Source organism: Sesamum indicum, linkage group LG6 (assembly GCF_000512975.1).
Source record: "Sesamum indicum cultivar Zhongzhi No. 13 linkage group LG6, S_indicum_v1.0, whole genome shotgun sequence".
Classification (NCBI taxonomy): domain Eukaryota; kingdom Viridiplantae; phylum Streptophyta; class Magnoliopsida; order Lamiales; family Pedaliaceae; genus Sesamum; species Sesamum indicum.
Window position 1 is genome coordinate 6957482 of NC_026150.1, and position 22920 is coordinate 6980401.

General features: G+C 35.2%; 3 protein-coding genes across 6 annotated transcripts; 2 read left to right on the top strand and 1 right to left on the bottom strand.

Moving 5' to 3' along the window:
• On the top strand, nt 426–3940 carry LOC105163930 (alanine--glyoxylate aminotransferase 2 homolog 3, mitochondrial). Its single transcript, XM_011082465.2, has 9 exons — nt 426–755; nt 856–1086; nt 1420–1590; nt 2150–2293; nt 2389–2568; nt 2806–3031; nt 3155–3268; nt 3360–3446; nt 3553–3940. The coding sequence occupies exons 1-9, from the start codon at nt 507–509 to the stop codon at nt 3594–3596; spliced, it is 1446 nt and encodes a 481-aa protein (XP_011080767.1). The 5' UTR covers nt 426–506; the 3' UTR covers nt 3597–3940.
• On the top strand, nt 6276–8980 carry LOC105163932 (protein NUCLEAR FUSION DEFECTIVE 4). The gene is made up of 2 exons (XM_011082467.2): nt 6276–7473; nt 8575–8980. The coding sequence occupies exons 1-2, from the start codon at nt 6374–6376 to the stop codon at nt 8978–8980; spliced, it is 1506 nt and encodes a 501-aa protein (XP_011080769.1). The 5' UTR covers nt 6276–6373.
• LOC105163931 (putative tRNA pseudouridine synthase) lies at nt 8866–19587 on the bottom strand. 4 transcript variants are annotated; one of them, XR_847959.2, is made up of 9 exons: nt 19194–19587; nt 19034–19069; nt 18188–18300; nt 17934–18082; nt 17021–17165; nt 16204–16653; nt 15289–15707; nt 14337–14851; nt 8866–8970 (listed from the first exon to the last, which is right to left on the bottom strand). XR_847959.2 is itself a non-coding variant. In XM_011082466.2 (8 exons), the coding sequence occupies exons 1-7, from the start codon at nt 19567–19569 to the stop codon at nt 15291–15293; spliced, it is 1686 nt and encodes a 561-aa protein (XP_011080768.1). In that variant the 5' UTR covers nt 19570–19587; the 3' UTR covers nt 14119–14851; nt 15289–15290. The 4 variants fall into 4 exon arrangements, 1 of the variants encoding a protein (XP_011080768.1); XR_847961.2 differs by lacking the exon at nt 8866–8970 and having other exon boundaries at nt 14119–14462; nt 14651–14851; XR_847960.2 differs by lacking the exon at nt 8866–8970 and having other exon boundaries at nt 14119–14484; nt 14651–14851.

Consider the following 22920-nt stretch of genomic DNA (forward strand, 5'->3'; position numbering starts at 1 on the left):
ATTCCAAAAAATGATCGTTGTAATTTACTCTATATCCTTTGAGTGTGAGACACAAATATCTCGTTCTCTTTAAATAAACTAAAGCCAACAATATTAAAATATTTTTACTCATTTGATAATATTATTTTTTATTTATCCCGTCTAAAATACACTAACCCGACAAAGTCCTATAACATTAGTTCATGACGATGGATAAGTTGTATAATCCAAAATTCCATAAAACAAAAAAAAAAACATTCCTTTGCTAATATTACTCTTTGTTGTATATATGATTTTAGTATAATTTAATTCTAAAACAAAAACTTAATTTTACACTTTGAAAACAAATTTCAATATGCACTAAATCTAATTTATGTGATTTTATTTTATATTTTGGGCTTTTTAAGATTTCCACGTTTTAAAATACAAAGCGATTATAAATTCTGAGGAGTCTTAGTGATGTTCACCTGACATTTCCACCTATACAACCTATTATTCACTCTCTCTCTCTCTCTCTTCTTGTTTTCATGGTGGTGAAGATGATGCATAGAATCCTCCCCAGGGCGTTTTCGGGCAAAGCCTCTCTCCTCCGTTGCACTCCCACTGCATCAAAATCGACTCTATCTCAACAACTTCAAGAAAATGAGTCTCCTCTCCCGAAAATGCCCCCATTCGACTACACTCCGCCACCGTACTCCGGTCCCTCGGCCGAGGAGATCCTCAGCAAACGCCTGCAGTTCCTGAGCCCCGCTGTTTTTCACTTCTTCAAGAACCCAGTAAGATTCGCCCACCGTTCCATTTTTCTTGATTTATTATTGTTGTGTTTGATGGGGTGGTGATGGGAGTTGGAACTTTTGTTCGGTTTTTGTTGTGCAGTTGAGTTTGGTGGATGGGAAGATGCAGTATTTGTTCGACGAAAAGGGTCGGAGATATTTGGATGCGTTTGGCGGAATAGCGACTGTGTGTTGTGGGCACTGTCATCCCCATGTGGTGGACGCTGTCGTCAATCAGACCAAGCGTTTGCAGCATTCGACCATTCTGTACTTGAATCCTGCTATAGCCGAATTCGCCGAGGCTCTCGCGGCTAAATTCCCTGGGGATCTCAAGGTTTGTTCGTCGAAATCCGGAGTTATTTATAAATTCTGTTTACTCTGCATACAAATGAGTTCCACACCGTGGTGTTGTTCTTAACATTGTTACTTTGATTCGTCGATTTATTGGTTTCTGCTGATTCTTGGATTGTGTTAAGTTTATGAGTTGGAAGGATGTGTATTAGTGGGTGATTTGTCTTTGTTTTCTTTCTTTTTTAGAATTTAACTTGTAGTCCTGTTATCAAGCTTGTGTGAGTTTTAAGGGATTGTGTGGCTGCTGTGAAGCAATGACTGGATGTAATGCATTGTGAGAATGACATATATGATTGTTGGATCTGATGTGGATTAGGTTGTTTTCTTCACAAATTCTGGGACGGAGGCAAACGAGTTGGCTCTGTTGATGGCACGATTATACACAGGTTGTCATGATGTAATTTCGATTAGGAATGGGTATCATGGCAATGCAGCTGGGACGATGGGCGCTACTGCTCAGAGTAGCTACAAATTCAATGTTGTCCAGGTATCTGTACTAATTAGTATGAGTATCCCCCTCATGAATGTGTAATGCTGAGTGGGTTGGTATTATATTTAGTTTTAGTTGATCAAATGCATGATAGAATTCTTGATGGCCTGTTTTTTTCTTTTTCTGTTTCTTCTATATGGTTGATGGTGAGACCTCTATGGCATTGTAAGCAGTGTCGTTTATGTGATATGTTAATCAATCCTTACTTCTTCTATGCCAAAGAATTAGATTCTACCTTAGTCATTTCGATAAGTTGCCAATTCATTGATATTGATGCTTTACAAATGATAATGCTGATGGTTGTTGAGAATTCTTGGTAGCTGTCAAAAAGCAGGGGTTGAGAAAGACTAGAATTCTTTCTAGACCAAAATTGTTGCCATTCCATGTTTTAATTTGTATGCCAGCAGGATTAGTAATCACCTTCCTGCAAACACTATTAATCTGTCCAAAATAAGAAGTTAGATTGTGTGATGTTGCTTCTCGTTAAAGACTTAAAGCATCTTCTGCGAAAGTATGAATTTGACCTTTGGTTCCATGTTTGGCTTCTGTGTGCTAGAGTGGAGTCCACCATGCACAGAATCCCGACCAGTACAGGGGCGTATTTGGCTCAGATGGACTGAAGTATGCAAGAGATGTTGATGATATAATTACCTATGGAACCTCTGGTCATGTTGCTGCCTTCATCGCTGAAGCTATACAGGTTCTACTTTATGAAAGTTCATACAGTTTTGAGGTTGTATTGTCTTCATGCTCACCATCTTTTTTCTGGTTTATTATGTTTCAAATGATCTATAGGGAGTCGGTGGAATTATGGAGTTGGCCCCAGGATACTTGCCAGCAGTCTATAGCTCCATCAGAAAAGCAGGGGGCCTTTGCATAGCTGATGAGGTCCAATCAGGTTTCGCTAGGACAGGAAGCCACTTTTGGGGATTTGAGGCCCATGGAGTTGTGCCGGATATTGTAACCATGGCCAAGGTAGTCTTTCTTTTCTATTATTTACCACTTTGTACTTTTGATCTTCACTACGAACCTGTTAAGTCACCAAACCAAGTCGAGTGTTTTGCAGAATTTCTTGAATATGGCAGTAGAAGGAAAATATTTCTGGGAGTATCCTAATCTTCTTGGAAATATCGGTTTCAGGACAGCTATGATAAAAATTCTACAATAAAAGGGCTAGAAACTTCTTTTAAACTATCTACCTATTGTGTTCAGGGCATTGGAAATGGAATACCGCTTGGGGCTGTGGTTACCACTCCAGAGATTGCGAAGGTCTTAGCTCATCGCAGTTACTTCAATACCTTTGGTGGCAATCCCGTATCTACTGCTGCTGGGCTTGCTGTTCTTCAAGTACTAGAAAAAGAAAATCTTCAGCAGAATGCATTAACTGTTGGATCCTATCTGAAGGAACGTCTTACTTCTCTCAAAGACAAATACGAGAGTATGTCTTCTCTCCCCATGGCGAAACCTGTCCAATGAAAAAATATATTTTCATAAATCTACATAAAACTTCTTGCGTAGCCTAAGTCGTCTCTCTACTAATGTTATTGGTATGATGGGGCAGTTATTGGTGATGTGAGGGGAAGAGGTCTAATGCTCGGAGTTGAACTTGTAAAAGATCGCCAACTGAAAACTCCCGCCAAGGTTGAGACCCTACATGTAATGGACCAGATGAAAGGTGTCATTCTTGTTCCTGAACCTATTGTCCTTCACAACACTGCCGTCTACTTGTTCATCAAAATCTGATAACTATACTCTTTCCTTCTCAGAAATGGGAATACTGATAGGAAAAGGGGGTTTCTTCGGCAACGTCTTTAGGATCACTCCACCCCTCTGCTTCACCAAAGATGATGCTGGTTTGTTTCTACCATTTTCAGTATACACACGTTGATCTTTCTTAAGGCAGACATTTGAGTTCGTTTGTTTTTATCAATGACATCTCCATTCCTTGCCTTCTCGTAGATTTTCTTGTAGATGGGATGGACTATACATTGTCAAAGATGTAAACCCAAGTTGTCGTTGCCAAGGATGGACAACAGCGACCAGCATAGCAGTACAACCTCAGTTACGCAACTTCATCCACAACGTCTTGTACTGTAGTATATGTAGATTTGCCGTATGGGAAAGGAGATGGTGGGACATCACCTCGTTGTCCCTCATTCCGTTGTTACTCTATACTGATGTGTGAGCAGGAGCAGCTTCAGCTTCAACTATGAAGTGGCCGGAAATAAAGCTGCCTGCTGGGCGAAGAGATGCTGAGACATCACCTCGTTGTCTCTCTCTCTCTCTCTCCTTTGTATTGATTTATGTATTGGTGTAATGGCTTGCAGACTATGTTCTTGTTCTTCTCCTCCTTTCTTTCGCGAAATTATAAAACCAGCCTATAATATTAATTAAAACATAACCCCATACAAGATCCCCAGTTAAAACATTTCAAATCCAACGCAACCCAACCCAAAACAGATCATTATGTTTGTTTTCATTTTTAAATTATCTTTGGGATGAGTCAAAATATACTCAATATTTGCAATAATTTAAAAATACCTTATCTAGGTGTTTTTAATTGTTTTATTATAAATACATATATATATATAAATGTATATAAAAAAGATATGATTTGATAATGAATAGCAATTTTTGTTTTCTAAAACACAATATGAAACATATAATATTTATTTTAAATTATCTCAAAAAATAAATTCAAATACATACACTATTTCTAATATACACTTATTTATTTTTGTTTTTCTCTTTCTATTCCCACAAAATACAACAAAACACTCAGAAAAGAAGTCCAAACACTATGGATGTTTCTTGAAAATTATGACTTATGCGACACATCTTTCTATCCGTTACAAATTATTACCACGGACTTCTTCATGGATGTTCTAAGGCCCGTGTCGAATTTTGGTGTTGTCGATTTCGTCACAGATAAGGTTGTTCTTTTGTCGCTAAAGCATATATTTTTCACTAAAATCAAACAATTAGTGAAAACCAAATTGAAAACTCGGAATTAAATTTGTTTTCCTCTATTTTACCATTGGACTGAATTAACCAAAAATAGAAAAGGGATGGTATATATCAAAATTGTAAGTGGCCGTCCTGCCTATAGGGATAGTAAGGCTAATTTCGAGCAGAGACAAGAGAAATATTCTTCTGTTTACAAGACAAATTCTGAACCTACATGTCTTGTTGATCCCACACACAACAGCATATTATGTGTGTGTGTGTGTGTGTTTTGTTTTCCTATGGCTGTTCACATATTGTCTTTCCACCCTATATTCCATGTCTTAATTTTTCCAACCATGACATCCATGACACCCTTTGATTCATAATTAATGCTATCTAAAGGTTAGTTGCCATAAATAAGGATTGGAAATTTTAATCTGAATTAAATTCATTGAATTTGAATCAATTATACGATAAGTGTTATATATATATAGTGTACAGTTCAATAGAGTGATCAATCATATGATAAATGTAGTTTAGTATATTGGTTGACGTTTAGGTTCCACGAACAAGTTTGAGATTATGGAATGTGGGTATTTGTATCTGTGTTCATTGTAATTTAATCAATGTATTTTCAGTTCATTGATGCAATTATGTAATTACTGTTTATAAAAAAATCATATAACAAATGTATTACACTTTTTAAATGATTGTCTGCATTCGACCAGACCTGGTGTTGATAAAAAAAAAATTCAAGCGAAAATAAATTTTGTTTTCCCTTTTCTATATATTTGATGTGCGCATTATATATATATATTCTTAATTAATTTGTTTTATTTAATTATATTTTGGAATATCGTAAATCGAATTTTTTAGGTGAATAAAAATATTTATTACCATGTAGGTATGTATTCGGTTGAGCTGTTTAAGGTAATGAAATAATGTCTTGAACCCTATATATATATATGCAAGATATTCATAAAGACAACCACATGAACAATATTCATAATTATGGTAAGAATTTTATAAGTATAAATATGAGTGATTTTTGATAAATTTAGATGCAATGTTTCTGCATTATTGGAGACGGGAGCATTCAGGATCATCTCCAAATTTTCGGGTGAATAACAATTTATCCTCCTGTGACATTGAAAATGAGCATATTACACCCCTATAAAAAAATATAGCAATTTACCCCACTATACTTTTTAAAATAAAGCAATTTACCTCCTTATACAGGGAGGTAAATTACTTCATTTTGTAAAACATAGGAAAATAAATTGTTGTATTTTAAAAAATATAGGAAGGTAACTCGCTATTTATTTTTTTTAAGGGAGTAATTTGCTTATTTGTGATATCACAAGGAGGTTACTTGCATTTTTTCACCAAATTTTCTCACCTCAAATTCAGAAAATTATCTTGCATGTAATTTCTATGGCATTCAACGTATGTATATACTCGTACTTTTTAAATCTTTTTTTAAAAAATAAAAATAGACAATATAATCTCTGTGTGTACATGTAGCTTGTGTATATTTATAATCTCTGATTATTAATTAGTCTTAAAATTCACATAATTTATATTAATAGTTAAAAAAAGCTTTTTATACTATACGTATTTATATCATTAAATATTACAAAATACAGTACAAAATACCTCAGAATATGTATATATATATATGTATGTATGCATATTGATTGCATATTTCATAATTATGATCATAAGTTATAAAACCACACCCCCCAAGAAACAGGAGGAAAATTAATTAAAGAGAAAATGATCCATTCATCAAGAACATGTATAAATTCATGATCTGTTGCTTTCCTGATCATCAATGGCTCTCCAATGGCTGACTCTCATCGCCACCATATGGCTCCAATCCATCAATGGTTCAAACTCCAATTTCCCAGCCTACTCCTCCGAGCTCAAGAAACTCCTCTCTATCTCCCAACTCCAGCTCAACAACTTGGCTTTCGCCTCCGACGCCGGCAAACTCCTTGGCTGGATTTCCGGCCTCGCAGCAGCCCATCTCCCCCTCTGGCTAGTTCTCATAATTGGCTCCTTCCTCGGCCTCGTTGGCTACGGCGTCCAGTTCCTCTTCCTCGCCAACCACCTCTTCTCCCTGTCATACTGCCATGTCTTTCTGCTGACGGTTTTATCAGGGAACAGCATTTGCTGGATCAACACCGTTTGCTACACTCTTGCCATTAAGAACTTCCCCTACGACCGGCATTTCGCCATCGGTTTATCAACCAGCTATGTGGGCTTGAGCGCCAAGATCTACACAGACATAGTCGATGTTGTTTCCGCTACTTCACCCACAGAGAGAGCCAAAGCATTTCTATTCTTGAACGCCGTCCTGCCATTATTGGTTTGCATTGTGTCCATGCCGTTGGCCAGAAACATCACCGATGCCCGAAAATCAAGAAAACTAGCAGGAGGGTTCTTCACTTTGTTCATGATCACTACAGTCACCGGTTTCTTCGCAGTGATCAGCAGCTTCACGTCGTTGGGTTCGAGGGTTTTGCCTCTTGTGGGCATGGTGGTGCTGTTGTTGTCCCCTCTGGTGATTCCACTGGCGGAGAAAGTCGGGGAGAAGCTGCAGAAGAGGTGTTTGATAAGAGTGTGCGACGAGGGTTTTGGCAGCAGCAGTGATCTGTCAAGAGTGGAGAGTGAGGAGACTAAGGATCAAGAATTTTGTGGGCTTGGAGGGGAGGAAATCGGGGCCATGTTGATGGTGAGGAGAGTGGAATTTTGGTTGTATTTCTTTGTTTATCTGTTCGGAGCAACTCTTGGTTTGGTTTATTTGAACAACCTCGGACAGATTGCTGAATCGAGAGGGTGTTTGAGGACTTCTTCACTGGTTTCTGTGGCCTCTGCGTTCAGTTTCTTTGGCCGTCTTCTGCCTTGTCTCCTTGACTATTTTTTCTCAAGGTCTCTCTCTCTCTCTCTCTCTCTCTCTCTTGATTCCATGCAAATTTTGATTCTCTCTCACATAGTAAGTCTCATTCTACACACATAATTCAATTTTAGATTTCCATGCAAAAGTTTCATTCCATCACATAGTAATTTTCATTCTACACATACTAAATTTTAGTCACTTGCTCATATTAAATTTAGGTCGAGTAAAGCATTTTCGACCATTCTTGATATATCGTCGATCAGATGAAATTTTTTTATTCCAAATCAACATATATAACTGTGTTAGGTATACAAAAGTTACGTTATTTATTTTTACTTAAAAAAAAATATTTTATACTTGTGACTTGCATATTTTAATTGCAATAGGAGATTAGTAACATGATTAAAAATCGAAAAATTCAATCCAATTATTAACACACATAGACATAATACAACAATAATTGAGGTTTAATATCCATGACTACATGGTACTATAGGCGACAGAGGGTTTTAATGCAACAACACATAGGTAGATAGAAAGGGGTTGGTTGATGAATTTATGGAGCCAACTTTGCTGGTGTTTTCATGTTGTTTATGTTTTCAAACCGTCCTGTCCGAAAAGTCAAATTATAAGTCAAATTATTTTTAGCTTTAGCCCGCTGCAAAATTCTAATTCAAATTGAATTTGATTTAAATTTATTTTTCAACGAGCATAATTAAGCATATAATAAATTTATTACACTTATAATATGATTGGTTGAATTAATAACCTTTGTAAGAATATTCCAAACCAATAATAAGCCTGCACTTGTAAATCATGCTCTTCTTGGGACTACCTTAGATTGAATTTGTGTCACCCGTCACGGTTTTGGACCTATTTAACCAAGTAATGTGAACCAATGAATTCCTTTTCTTTCAAGAGAAAAGACAAAAAAAAAAAAAGACTTAAAATCAATGATTTATGTTTCATGTGTGTTGTCATTAAATCAATAGAAAATTATTTTGAAAATCATATTTTGAAGAAAATCAAAACGACAATAGTTAATGTCATCATTATATACTATTATAGTATTTCATTACAGTACATTAAATTATATAATATTTAATATTTCTAACACGCACGATTTCCCAAAGAAAACATGGGGTATCAAGAGCGGCAGCAATGGGGGCGATGATCGCCCCAATGTGCGGAGCGTTCTTCCTGTTGGTAGTGAGCAGGCGGGAGTTGGCACTCTATATGAGCACAGCCGTGGTAGGCGTGTGCACAGGTGCAATCACTTCCATATCCATCTCGGCGACGACGGAGCTGTTTGGGGCCAAGAATTTCGGCGTGAATCACAACATCTTGGTGTCGAATATCCCCATGGGGTCGTTCCTGTTTGGGGACTTGGCAGCGCTGCTCTACAAGAGAGGAGGAGGAGAGAATTGCATGGGGGAGAAGTGCTACCAAACCACTCTCATCATTTGGGGATCTTTGTGTGTTTTGGGTACTTTGTTGGCTTTCATCCTTCATTCCAGAACCAAAATATTCTACACATAGTACATATATACATAATATATATAGAGGGGGAGCCTTCTGTACAAAATATATGATCTATATTTATATCTATAATATATAAAAGGAAAAGGCTTTCTCTTTTATAACCGACGATTATACACCGCAACACTAATTTTATTTTTATTTCGACAATACCCCTGAGTTAATTTTTTTTTCTTTATTGTTTTCTTTTTTTTTCTTTCTATTTTAGAAATATAATGTATATTTTTTTATTCATAATATATTTTAAAATATAAAATATTATTTATTATATGCACGTAGAACGGCGTGCCACGACGACTAGTTATATAAAAAATAAAAGGCTTTTCACACTCACAAATGACGGTTAATGATATCGCTCAACTGATGCTCAATTGATTTTTTAATAAATCAAAACTGCCCTTCAACCAATAGAATAACTAACTTATTTAACTTTTCAAATTTTACATTAATTATTATTTTTCTTTTGTTTTCTTTTATTCTTAATGTAATGTATTGACTTATATACATATATATTTGTATTTATAATGTTATTTTTAATATATTTTAAAATATAAAACAAAATTATTCATTATATGCACGTAAGAACGACATGTCACAACAACTAGTATATAAAAAAAACCCACTGTATATATGGTGTGTATGTATTAAATTGAGTTGATTGGAGTTGGAGATAGATCATTTTGACTGTTGAAAGTTGGCTCCAGTTTGACTCATTCAGTACATAATGAAAAAAACTTGAATAACGAGCTACACGTGGTACTTGAATTTGGATTGATGAACTGATCAAAGCGCGCACTTTGTTCATAAAAGACGACGGACGAAGATCTTCTATTAAATTTTGATGTCACAAATCAATATGTGTACTAAATGAAATATAATCTTTTGTTATTATACTAAAAAAAACATCGTGACTAATATCAATTAACCAAATCAAAGTACATAATAGTTGTTAAATGTTATTTTTGTATCTATGCGCAAAATCATGATAAATATTGACTACCTATGGTGGATTGGGTTAACCATGGGTTCCACCCATATTGCGACCTCTATCGTAAACTAACAAATATAACACTTACTCTCTTAGTTGGATAAAAATGCCCCTCATGCCTTGAAAAATTATCAATATATTTTAGTATTTTGCACATTAAATCATCACTAAATTATATTTTAATTAATTTTTTTAACAAGTGAAGAATTTACATTAAAAGTGGAGTATAAATTAATATATATATAGTAGAGATACAATAAATATAATATAATTAACAACTTATATATGCTTCTTAAAAACAATTGACAGATATATATGTACGTATATACGTTTAACCAAAAATTAAATATATTTAGGAAAAATTGAATAAATATATTTTATCATATTTTTTAAAGAAATGTTAAAAAAATGAAATTTAATTATTCATTTTTATCTAAAAGAATAAATAGTTAATAACTTAATTTATTACCAAATTAATAAAATCTTTTCATGAATTTTTTTTTGTCTATTTATTGTACTCATTTATTAGTTAATTTTAAATCTGTAAAAGAAATAAAATTCAAAATATTTAACTTACTAATTATATTTTACTCTCTTATAAATAAAAAATATTTTCTCCAATTAAGAAAATTTTAATTAAACTTAAAATACAAAGTTACTAAAAAAAATATTCTTTAAACTAAATATATATAGAATATAAGGGCAATATTATCTAAAAATTTAATTATGAGAGATAAATATTATATTTGTTAATTTAGGGGATAATTGTTAATCTAAAAAAATTTCTACAACTATAAAAAGAGTACATCTGGCAACGTAGTTCTGTGGGGTGCAAATAAAAAAAGTCGAACCTACTTTTTCTAATGTTATAAGGAGAGGATCCTGAGTTCAAAAATATTATTTTTTTAATAATTCTAGAGGTTCGTACAAGTTCAAGAAATTATTTCTTTAGATTTTGAATAACTAAATTTTTTTAATTAAAATTCGTCCAAACTCGACACTATTGAAAGAAAAACTGAAATACTCGATTGAAAAAAAGAATAATTACATCTACACCTCTAACTCTAATTTATAATTTACTTATATAAATTATCTATATTTTTTGACAAATTACATATACGTCAATAAAAACGTTAAAATTATTTGCATAAACCATTCGTATTTTTAAAAAAAGTACACATTAGAAAACGTCAATAAAATTTTACAAACCATCTCTATTGTTTGGATGTCGGTAATAATTTGTATAATTACGTAAAAAAAATAAGAATAATTAATATAAATAAATTATAAACGAGAGGGCCAATGTAATTATGGTAGAAAAAATTCAAACCAGAGAGCTATATATGTTGTTGAATTGTGTTTGTGATGATGTGAGCGACACTCATTTGGGCAAAGAGTCAACAAAATAATTAGGAACACCCAATACTTAATTATTGCAGCAGAAGGAACATGCCTAGGACTTCAACATTTAAATTTCATAATTTAATTCATATGTACACATTATGAGTATAATTCTTTTTTAATATAATAAATTACATATCTTTTTGTATATTTAAAATTAGTTTGTAATTTATATCTTATATTATTACATACAATAAATTTGTAACCTAAGGTAATATCTGCTATAATTTCATGAGTTTCACAAATTTATCCTTAAAAAGATACGTCACAAGGGAGTAGAAACAGATCCAGAAACAAAAGTCTGAGGGACCAAAAAATTATACTTATATGTTATTTTGCGTTTTTTTTTTTTTTTTTTTTTTTTTTTTTGGGGGGGGGGGGGCTAAAATTTATTTAATATATTCCTACACTCTGTTAATTTAATGGACTACTCAACAATAAACTTCCATATGTAATAATTTTTAATAAAATTTTAACAGATTTGAACTAACCATATCATGTCTTAAAATTCTTAAAAATATTTTACAATGTAATTTATTTTTATTTAAAATATAATTTTTTGTTATTATATTCATACAAGGATGGGATGACACGATAACTAATATATATATATATATATATGTATATATAGAGAGAGGGGGGGGGGGGAGATGCAGGTGCAGCCCATTCTTGAATGTCATTTCAATTCTATGCCATTTTACATGATCTGTGAAGATAAGAGTTGAGGATAAGAGCATATCATCTTCATAATTTCACTCTCTTTCTCTCTCACTCCATTCTTTTAAGAATACATCGTATCACACAATACTTAAGCAAATAGATATAACTAAAATTTTGAAATAAAAACTCAATACATAGCGAAGCAAGTGATGGATATAAATAAGTATAAGATAAATACGATAATATATTGATGATTAGAAAATAACGTGTACTATTTAAAATAAATAAATGATTATATCGATACAAACTTTGGAGGCATAATGAGGCAACTAACTTACAATCACATGTAGTTGGCCACAGCTACAAGTACTCGTTTGATAAAATCGAATCAAAAATTTTGATACGTTAAAATAGAATAATTATTTCTTTCGGTTCGATAAAAATCAAACAAAATTTGGTTCGATGCGATTTAGTTTTTTACAGAATTAATTGTCTTTTTAAACAAATCTACGTATTTTTATATAAGAATACTTTTTTAATTTATTAAATATACATATATATTTATTATATTATATATATAATCAGAATGTCTCACATGAATTGTACATGAACAAATATGTATTTAGAAGTCTATATATCACTTATTAACTACAAAAGGTATTAAATGCATAAATTTATATATATTACTATCATCAAAACATTAATATATACAATTATATTCTCTAAAACATTGATATAATTGTTTTAATTGATGAGAAAAATTTTGTTATTGTAATTCACTTCTGAAATTAATTGATACTGTTAAATAAAAAATTAACCCTTAAAATTAAAATTTTGCATTCTGTATTTATTAATTATTATATTTAATAATTTTGTCTTGAAATAAGTTAATACAACAATAAATATAAAATATAAAAATTTAATATTAAAATAAAATTAATTAGTCAAAGTCCTTATTTTTTAGTTTTTTATGAAAATAACTAATTTAATAATTGGCGAACAATTTTGGTAATAATATATATATATATATATATACATATATTTGTCATGACGATGGCTATGTGGGCTGCGAAGCCGTTGCCGCCGCCCTCACAAAAAGGGGGCGATGACAAAGGTGCACCGCAAAAAGGCACGACCTCGCGTGGCCCTGTTGTCGTGGGGGCAACATCCCCTGGATTTGGCGAATGGCCATTGCCCAAATCCAAGGCGATGTCGCCCTTGATGTCCAAGTTTTAGGCAGTGGACGTTGAAAAAGGGCGATCTCCGATTTTTCCCTTGTCTTCCGGAGAGGAAGAAAAAAAAAAAAAAAAAAAAAAAAAAAAAAAAAAAATTAAACGTTGCCATCGTGGTGGGGGCGACATTGCCCCTAATATCCAGGTTCTAGGCGACGGACAATCTTCCCATCGGCGAGAAGAAGAATGTAAGAAAAAATTAAGTAAAATTATTTAATTTAACAAAATTTAAAAATAAAAAAAAATTAAATGTAAATATATATTAATAATTTGAATATGATACTTTATATAAGTTATAAATTGATATAATTTTTAGGTGTTTTTATATATATTTAGTATATTTTATAAAAATAAATATTAAAATATATTTAATTTAAATAATAATTTAATTTAATTATAAGTGATTTTTATTTATATTCATACAAAATTTAAATTTTAAAAGTGAATTTTTAATGTATGTTAATTTTTGTACTGTCATTTGTTAATTTAAAACACGTGCACATTAAATTATCAAACAAAATAGGCAAATTTGACATTTGCCCACTTAAAAAAATCTTAAAAGCAGCAAAAAACAAGGACCACGCCCGCACAAACCGCACGTGTGGCTCACTCTCCATTAGTTTCTAACGGAGAGGGAGTATTTTGTTGTATTTTAGATAACACTGGGGTCTTGTGCCTATAAATATAACACTAGGGATTTCGCGCTTTTCTCTAAAACATAGGGGGATGTTATGCAATTTACCCTTTGATTTTAGGAATTCAGAAGAGAAAATAATCAACCATATGGACCCAAACAACAATTGCATATTGCTAATATAATTCAACCCAAGATTTCAAAGAACTGAGCGTGAAGCATATTCCAACAGAAAACACAAGCTGATTAGTTCTCATTTAACTCTTTTACTGATCTGATTCATTAATGCTTTCCTTTTAAATAAAAGGAATACCATATATGAAAGTTAGAGGTTTATAAATGTTACCTCAAATTTTCTGTATTTGACTCACAATGATGGAAAGGGCAGACTGAGATGTATTAAAATCAAAGAGAGATATGATCTGAGACGGAAACGTTTACCTTAAGGCAGCTGGATAAGTTGACAACCTTCTGGACGTCAAAAACATCAATTTGTAGCAGAAGTGCATACTTTTCTCGTCTGGATGTTGTCTATAAGCATCTTAAAGAGATTGCAGAAACTATGTGCTGTATAGATGAAGTTATCGATCTGTCATTGTTTAAGTGTGCAGCAGAACACAACTTAGCAGACAAAAGATATAGAGAATTAGCAAAGAGCACATCTGATAGAATTATGCCACGTTTACAGCAGCCGATAGCACAAATTCTGCCTCCATCCGACAAGAAATTAGGAGTTTCTGTTGATTAATGCTCACCTTATCGCCACCTTGCTTCTCCCAACTCAATGTTCTTGATGAAATGCTTGGCAACCATCAATGTATTGTTTCTCGTTGAAGTGCTTCACAGCATCTGAACCGTCTTAAAGACCTTTACTTCTGCAGTCCAGGGACATTTGTGCAATCAACACGGAGATATTGCGCAACTCAGTTCCTGGAACCAATGACAAACAAATTGACCTGCATTGTGCAAGAAAGAGATCAAAAGAAGGCTTGTGCAAGCTCAGCTGTTCCTCTACATCAAGGCTTGTGCAAGTTTCACATGAAGAGGCCTCTCAGGCGTGAGTAGGAAAGCGAGAAAATAACAAAGATGAAGATGCAAACAAGAAAATTGTTTCATTTTGAAGAATTACACTATACCCTTACAATCATGCACACACGTTACAAATTACCTCTTGAAGATTGAACGACAAATCAGGAACCTAAATACTACAATTTCCCGAAATTGAAAGGTCATATTGTAATATGTACAAACTTCAGGGGACTCAGTATAGTTTTCCAAAATTGAAACTTGTCGTACTATGTTCGGATCTCAAGGTTGCTGGAGTAATTTCCAAATTCAAAATTGGAATTGGATATATCAGAAGTTGTAAATTCAAATAACAATTGGCACATACAATTACGCTGCCATCTTTTTCCGACTCTGGAACTCTTCTTTCCACAACTTCCAAGCATTTCTGACTTCAATCAATTGAGTTTCAGGGATACCAGTGTTTGCATCCAATATTTCGACCCAGTCATTCCAGGGGGAATTTGAAGGGTCTAAAAACCTAGACAACTGAGGCAACATGACAGAATTATAGAAATCATCAACCAACTTGAGGATTTCTTCTGATTCAACCAATGTCAACATTTCTGGCCTTGTTATATTGCCAGGTCGTTTTCTGATAACGAAATTGTTGCCCCTTAAAATCAGAACTTCAGATGGAGCGAGAGGTAAGACAATCCGGGAGAACTTGGACAGGGATAACTGCAAAATATCTCTTGGAAGTAAATTGCGCTTTATTGCAATAGCAGTTCCTACCATTTTGCGTATCTGGTCATATATTATAAAACAAGTCAAGCACAGGATAATGAACTAGATATCAAACGCATAAAAACACAACTTACATCCATATTTCTACTTCAGTCTAGATGTCAGATCATTAGGGGTGCTGGTGAAGGGTGGCAGAAGAAGGATTTATTTCTATCTACATCCCAAACAGTGGAAGAGATCTAGCTTGTAAGTTGTAACTCCTTCATTTAGTTAAAAAATTATGTTCCGTGTTATGATGCTTTATGCAATAATAAGACAAACCTTGAAACATTGATAATTTGCTTTCTACAATCACTATCTTAGAAACTTGAATAAGTAATAAACATCAATAGTGACCTTAAAATGATACCAGATGTTGTACTCGAGACATTCATTGTATATGTTCCCTACAATTTATCCTATAAGTTACAATTCTTCTGAATTTCATTATTTAGGAGTGAGCTTCAGACGAACCACTAAGTTTGGGTAGCTCTTAAATTAAAATACAAAACTTTACCTGGTGCAACATGAATGACTCCCCACAAATGGATATTTCTACGTAATTCAAACCAGACAGCTGCTCCAACTTTCCACAACGACACTGAAAAATCTTTCTGAAATGTGAAGCACTAAGTCTGTCCCTATCATCAGGTTCGTGCAACCACCGAGCACATACAGGTACAATGAGATTTTGTCCCTTCGAGTTGGCTTTATCTTCATCAAATAGTCCAGCTAAAGTTCTGCCGGAACTGGGCAAAAGAGAATCAGTCTTCGTTTCCCCAAACTCAGTAGCCAAAGATTCATTAGCTTCATGAGTATCTTCTTCATCACTTTCCTCTAACTCAGAGCCACCTTGCATATTTGATGGTGTTGCCCTCTTTAATACACAACCATTTCCAGAAGAGCCTCGCTGCAGCTGTTTTCGGTATTTGGATCGAATTGTATAATTGTGAAATGGATGTTCTCCCTGAAAAACCACGCGGTGGCACAAACTAGTTGATGAAAGTGAATTTTTATTTGTCTCCTCAGACAAATGCAAGCCATATGACTGCAAGTATTGAGGACTCCACAATATAGCTTCTTAGCTTGGAACCCATAATTATATTTCCTTTGTATTGATTTAAGAATATTAATGTAGAAGGTCCATCTTTTGGATTAACAACCTTTAAGAAAAAAAATGGTATCTTACGACTAATGAAATTAGCATTCAGAAATCAATCTTGCTACAGCCTAAAAAACATACAACATTTAGTTATAGAACATCCAAATGTACCCTATGAGCAGGAAACCAAACACCTAAAAGATACAGAAGTTCTTCTAATCATTAAATATACCTCAAAAGTGTTCAATATATCATTGAAATCCGACAAATGATTATCAACTTCATCAGCTGTAAAATTCTCTTTTACTCCAATAATTTCAGCGGGAAGAAGATATGAATATTTGCGGATACTACATTCCCTTCGGGCGTCAAAACTCCTGAAAGTAAGGTATAGCAAAGATTAAGCAATCAGAAAAAGAGTTAGTAAATGCACGAAGTAATAGCAGTAGAAGCAGTAATTGCTGCTACAGTGGAAAATTTTCAGCTATTGTAGCTCAAACAGAAAAGAGAATATAAACAACCGAATTCGAAAACAAAACCATACAAAAAGAAAAACACCTGTAAGAAGCTGAATGTTACATATATGGTCTATAATACGGCACCATACAAAATGTAAAATAGCAACTGAATTGAATAGTCTAGATCTTGCATACTGATCTGTAATGTTATAGTGAATACTGAATAGTAAGTCGTAAAGTCCCTGTTGCATACGACATCACAATGACACATTGATTGGAGGTGCTTCTTTGACCGGGAAGGGGGGCGCTAAGGGTTGTTTAAAGATAAATGAAGAGAAACAAATTAATGAAAACTTGGTTCGTCCTCTTTTATGGAAATGCAAGAGGCTAATCTCAGTTATAGCTTACCCCTTTAATGGAAGCGGAATTAGGAAATGTTCCTTGAACAATCGACACTAAGGATGCTTTTTTAATGGAAGATAAAGGGTTCCGAAAATAAATCGACCACCCAAATGTTAGGTAAAAGTAAAACTGCTTGTCAGCTTTTCTTTGCAGCCTACATGTCTTTGTATGTGTGTGAGTGTGCTCACTCATGTTTGAGAGAGGGTGTGTGTGTGCGCGCAAGAGAGAGAGAGAGATTACAGTTACGAATATCTCAAAGACACCGTCTTTCTAGAGAAGTTCTACCTTTGTGAAGGTAAAATGCTGAAAACTCTTATGTTTTCAGGAAGATGAGAATTAACATAACTAACAAGAGCAAAACCATTTGGATCATTATCCCAAGCAAATTCTGGTATCTCCAACTTTAAAGATATCATGGTCGCCAGTGAATGAACCTGAATGGATGAAAATTATGAAGTTTTTTAAACAAAGTTACATAACAATACATGTTCAAGACCTAATGTTGAAGAATAACACACAATAGTGACAATGTAACTTACCCCTTTATCAGTCCGGCTACTTCTAGCCCAGCCAATTTTGTGCAAATCCCCAAAATTGCTGTCTCTAATTCCACCAGCCTTAAAAATAGCTTTCTCTAGTTCACCTTCAATTGCTACAAAACGAGATTACAGCACCTTTAGCGAAATCTTGTTTAGTGCTAGCTTGGCTCATGTAACATTCAAGACAGTTGATAATTCTGTTGTCACCAGGAAGGCAGAGACAGCATCTGAGCAACAGAATAGGTAAAACTAAATTGATGCAGGTGCTATTTTTCAATAATCACTTTCCCTCCATGCAATAATAGACCATAATTCAACGTAAGGTGTCAGTAACAGACAACAACTGGGAATCATTACGGCGTCTAGTCGAAAGGGGGAGTTAACAAGTCAAAACTATGATCTCCATTGAATACTTCTACCAAAAAAGTCATCGCATCAAGAAATAATTCAATGATGTGACCACCAAGCAAGACAACAAAACAGTTTGGTGGCAGCAGAAAAGAAAATGATCCGTGTTCCATCTGGAAACAAACAACCACATATAATCCATTAAGTGAAAACTTATCCTGCACCTACCCATATATTTTTATTGGGGGAGGGGGGGAAGGGAGGGGAGATTTTGGTGTTGGAGGAAGAACGTATTTGGAGGGAAACAAGAATGTGATAGGACTCCATAAAAGAAATTACTAGCATAAGCTCAATCTAAACCTTCAGCACCTTCCAGGATCCTTTCTCCACCAACAAATAACAAGTTGCTTCCCACAAATTAATAAAAAAAACAAAAAGAAACGAGATGAGAACAAACGCTAATCAATCAAAATAGAGGGAAGAAAGAAGAAATCTCACTGGATAGTGCGTGTTCATCTCTCTGAATTTGCAAACCTGCCAAGATATCAGAAAGCAATTGAAAAAACAATAAAATAGAAAACAAGCAGAAATGGAGCTCTACCAGAACAGAGAAACAAGAGCAAAAGAAACAGAAAACACGCGTGTATAAAGAACAGACCTCGGTAATCCGAACCAACATAACCGACGCGCATCACGACTTTCTTCTTGCGAAAAGGTTCCCATTTCCGTGCTGCCTCCAACGAGGTCACCTGGGTGGTGGCGGCGGAAAATGAAGTGGACAAGCAGAGGATACATGCCTTCAAAGGCTTGCAGTTAGTAGGGTTTTGCAAGCTGAAGTTTGTAGTAAACGGAGTAACCCACCATGGGGAAATTGGGAGTCGTAGAAAGGAAACCACCATGGTAGTGCAACTCCGAGAGATCGATGAGTGTGTTCCCAAACTCCACACCGTTATCTGATTGTTCAGTTTTGGTACCAACCATGGGTCGAGTGGTGACTTTGGATAGATGCACGTCGGGTCGCCTCGCCGCAACATGTTAGGTTTTTAAATTAAAAAAAATGGGATTGAATACGATTTCGGGGGTTTCATATGGACAAAATAGTATAAATTGCATACACCCATGAATGTTAATGATTAGCGATATTTATAATTTTTCATACCATATGAGATGACTTCACGTGGCAATATTTGAAAGCAAGTCTGTCAGAAGATCCAATGATCTATAATTCGGGTCTTTGTTACGAGTTGAATCGGGCGGATCGGATCACTAGCCCACTGCCATTTATGTGGATCTTGTCCTCTTTAGTGATTTTCTTCAGATTGAGGGGCATTTTTATCCTTTTGCTCGTTAAAGGGTTATTACTTCTATCATTATTCCCCTACTTCTTTTAGTATCATAATTACATTAGGAGAAGTCGATCAGTCCTTTGTCAAGTCACTGCCCCTCAGCCATTGATCATGATTGATGTGTCATCATCCTGTTGCTCATGGAAGGCGCGCTTTTTTCACTTTTCCACTATATATAGGCCTTCATTTAACCTTCTTGATCGCCCCTTCTGTAATTGCTTTCGAGCTGCTCCAATGGCTATCCTAGTTCTCAGCCTCCTCTTCCTTCCAAGTACTTGTATTCTTTCCTGTTTTCAAAAATATCTTCCTCTAGTTTTAGATTCTAGTTCTAGTTCGATTTTGACCTCGGGTCCCCTCATACACATTTCACAATCTCCTTCCTCTCCTCATCGAAGGGTCCCGACCACTACTCAGTCAGTGGAGTTGGTCGAATCTGATGACATTCCATCTAACAAATATTATATTCCTAATGATTATGAGATTTTGATTTGCCGTTCTTTCGATAGGATGCACCGCCCCTAGAGGGTTTTTGCTCTATTTTCATTCTTCATTTGGTGAAGTAGGTCTTCGTTTTCCTCTAACTCGCTCTGTAAATAATATTCTTGTTAGGTTAGATTTGTGCCCAATGCAGCTATCTCCCAACTCTATCAGTCACATATTACTATTTCTTATAATCATGCAACACTTAGATTTACCCACCTTCCTTTGATAATTTCTAATCCCTCTATTCATTCACGGCCTCAAAGAGATTGGGTGTGAGGGGCTGGTTTTACCTTACTGCCCGCATAGACTGTCGATACTTAGACGATCTCAAGTTTAACGTTGGTCCTTGGCGTGAAAGATATATTTTCATTCGACCCCCACATGGTCAAGAATGGTCCTTTCGACTTGATTGGCGTGACATGAAGCCAAAGCCCGAAATATATTGGGAGGGGCTAGACAGTGACCTTATAAGTCATATTACCCTATATTGGTATTAACCCAAACGTCTTTTGGTAGAGAAGGTTGTGAAGCTTGCAGGCATCTCCACAGCACCCCTCCCTATTAGGGGTTCTCTAGGTGATTGGCCTTTTTTTCATCATTGTTTGTCTTCAATCTCCATTCCGATGTTTATATTCAATTTTTGTCTTGCAGAATCTGAAATCATGCTGGCTTGGATCACGAACAAGGTGAGGGCCAAGAAAGGCACTCTTCCTCTTGCTATAGCTCACGTTCAACCCTCCACCCCTGACAATACTTCACATGATGCATCTAGGTCTGCTCCTGCTCCTCCTAACACCCAGGTCACTAGTGTTCCCAATGCTTAGGCTGCCATCTCCCTCATCGAGGTTCTTGAGGGGCAGTCGCCTGATACACAAGTCGAGGTCGTGGAGGTCCCTATATGTCCAAGCAACACCAGGAAACAAAAAAAGACTAAGGGTAAGGGCAAAAGTGGGTGCCGCAACAAAAGCCAGAGTAAGATCTCCCATTCCTCTAAATCAAGCCGCCAGAAGAGGCTAGAAGCTCGCAAGGCAGCTGATCAAGCTAATGAGGCCAAAAACTGCTACAAGCTGTTGACGCAGAAGGAAGTCTACCCATTTTGAGATCTTTGCCAATGTTTCTATCTCTATCAATTTTGGGAAGTATTCTATGGCCACGATCAAGAATTTCTTCTGTGTTGCTACCTGAGGAAATGATCCTACACTATCAATCCACCACTTATCAAAAGGGCACACGATCTTGACGGTTTCAAGAGAGATCATTAGCGCATGCAACAGGCATGCAAATTTTTGACAACTCTCGCACCTTTCAGTAAACTTCTTTGCATCTTCAACCATAGTGGACCAGAAATAATCCTGCCTCAAGATCTTTTGTGCCAAAGATCGTCCCCCTGAGTGGTTTCCGCAACTCCATGTATTTCCTTCATCACGTATTGAGCTCTTTCATCATCCAATCATTTGAGTAGTATTCCTTCAGGAGTCATCTTATACAACTTTTCTCCCAATAAAGTGAACCTGTTTGCCTTGAACTGCATTCTTCTTGCTGCAATAGGGTCATCTGGCAGGATCCCTTTCTTCAAATATTGCATAAGGGATGTCTTCCATGATCCCAATTCCTCAACCGTGTTCATTGCATTCTCCTCTGTTACTGGAGCTTCTTTAATCACCACAGTGATCTTCCTTTCTTTTACTCTTGATACCATGACTCTGAATTTAGATAAAGCATCTGCCCTCGCATTCTTATCCCTCGGAATCTGACGTATTAGAAAATTATCAAATTTCTTCATCATTTCCTTAACTTTCTTCAAATATTGCGTTATTAACCATTCCCTGGTCTAATAGGATCCTTGTACTTGCATTGCAAATAGTTGAGAATTTGTGTACAAATCTAGTTGTTTCACTCCCCCTTCCTATGCTGTTTGCAACTCCTGAATGAGGGCTTCATACTCGACCTCATTATTAGTTGCTGGAAAGGACAACCTTACTGCGATCTTGATCTCAACGCCTTTAGGTCCTTGGAAGAATATCCCTGCTTCTCCATTGTTCGCATTTGAAGACCCGTCCACGTGTAGCAACCATCTTTTTTCTTCCTCTTACGGTTCTTCCACGAGCTCCATGATGAAATCCACGAACACTTGGGCTTTGAACGCATTTCAAATTTGGAACTCGATATCAAACTCACCCAACTCTACTGCCCATTTAACCATCCTTCCTGACACATCATGCCTTGATATTATTTGCTTTAATAGGTGGTTGGTAAGTACAACTATTGGGTGCGATTGAAAGTATGGTCGCAATATTCGAGCTATCGTTACTAAGTCAAGGGCTAATATAATATACTGGGTTCTGCACCCCCTTATCCTCGCGTACCAGTACCGAGCTTACAACATCCTCTAAAACTGCCAAATAAACATACAATCTCTCTCCAGGCAGAGGGTAAGCAAACAAAGGTGGGGTCGTTAAATATGCTTTTAATTCTTGAAAAGCTTTCTCGCATTCCAGAGTCCATTGAAAATCTTTCACCTTTCTTAAAACCTTAAAGAAAAGAAGGTTATGATCC

What these genes read in the sequence shown, in the direction of transcription:
- LOC105163930 (XM_011082465.2), top strand. Translation starts at nt 507, where the DNA reads ATGGTGGTGAAGATGATGCATAGAATCCTCCCCAGGGCGTTTTCGGGC. An exon ending in AATTCCCTGGGGATCTCAAG is followed by an intron (nt 1,087 to 1,419) that starts GTTTGTTCGTCG and finishes GATGTGGATTAG; the next exon opens with GTTGTTTTCTTCACAAATTC. An exon ending in TGTAATGGACCAGATGAAAG is followed by an intron (nt 3,269 to 3,359) that starts GTGTCATTCTTG and finishes TTTCCTTCTCAG; the next exon opens with AAATGGGAATACTGATAGGA.
- LOC105163932 (XM_011082467.2), top strand. Translation starts at nt 6,374, where the DNA reads ATGGCTCTCCAATGGCTGACTCTCATCGCCACCATATGGCTCCAATCC. An exon ending in CTTGACTATTTTTTCTCAAG is followed by an intron (nt 7,474 to 8,574) that starts GTCTCTCTCTCT and finishes GATTTCCCAAAG; the next exon opens with AAAACATGGGGTATCAAGAG.
- LOC105163931 (XM_011082466.2), bottom strand. Translation starts at nt 19,569, where the DNA reads ATGTTGCGGCGAGGCGACCCGACGTGCATCTATCCAAAGTCACCACTC. An exon ending in TGTTGGTTCGGATTACCGAG is followed by an intron (nt 19,070 to 19,193) that starts GTCTGTTCTTTA and finishes ATATCTTGGCAG; the next exon opens with GTTTGCAAATTCAGAGAGAT. An exon ending in AGATGAACACGCACTATCCA is followed by an intron (nt 18,301 to 19,033) that starts GTGAGATTTCTT and finishes CTCGTTTTGTAG; the next exon opens with CAATTGAAGGTGAACTAGAG.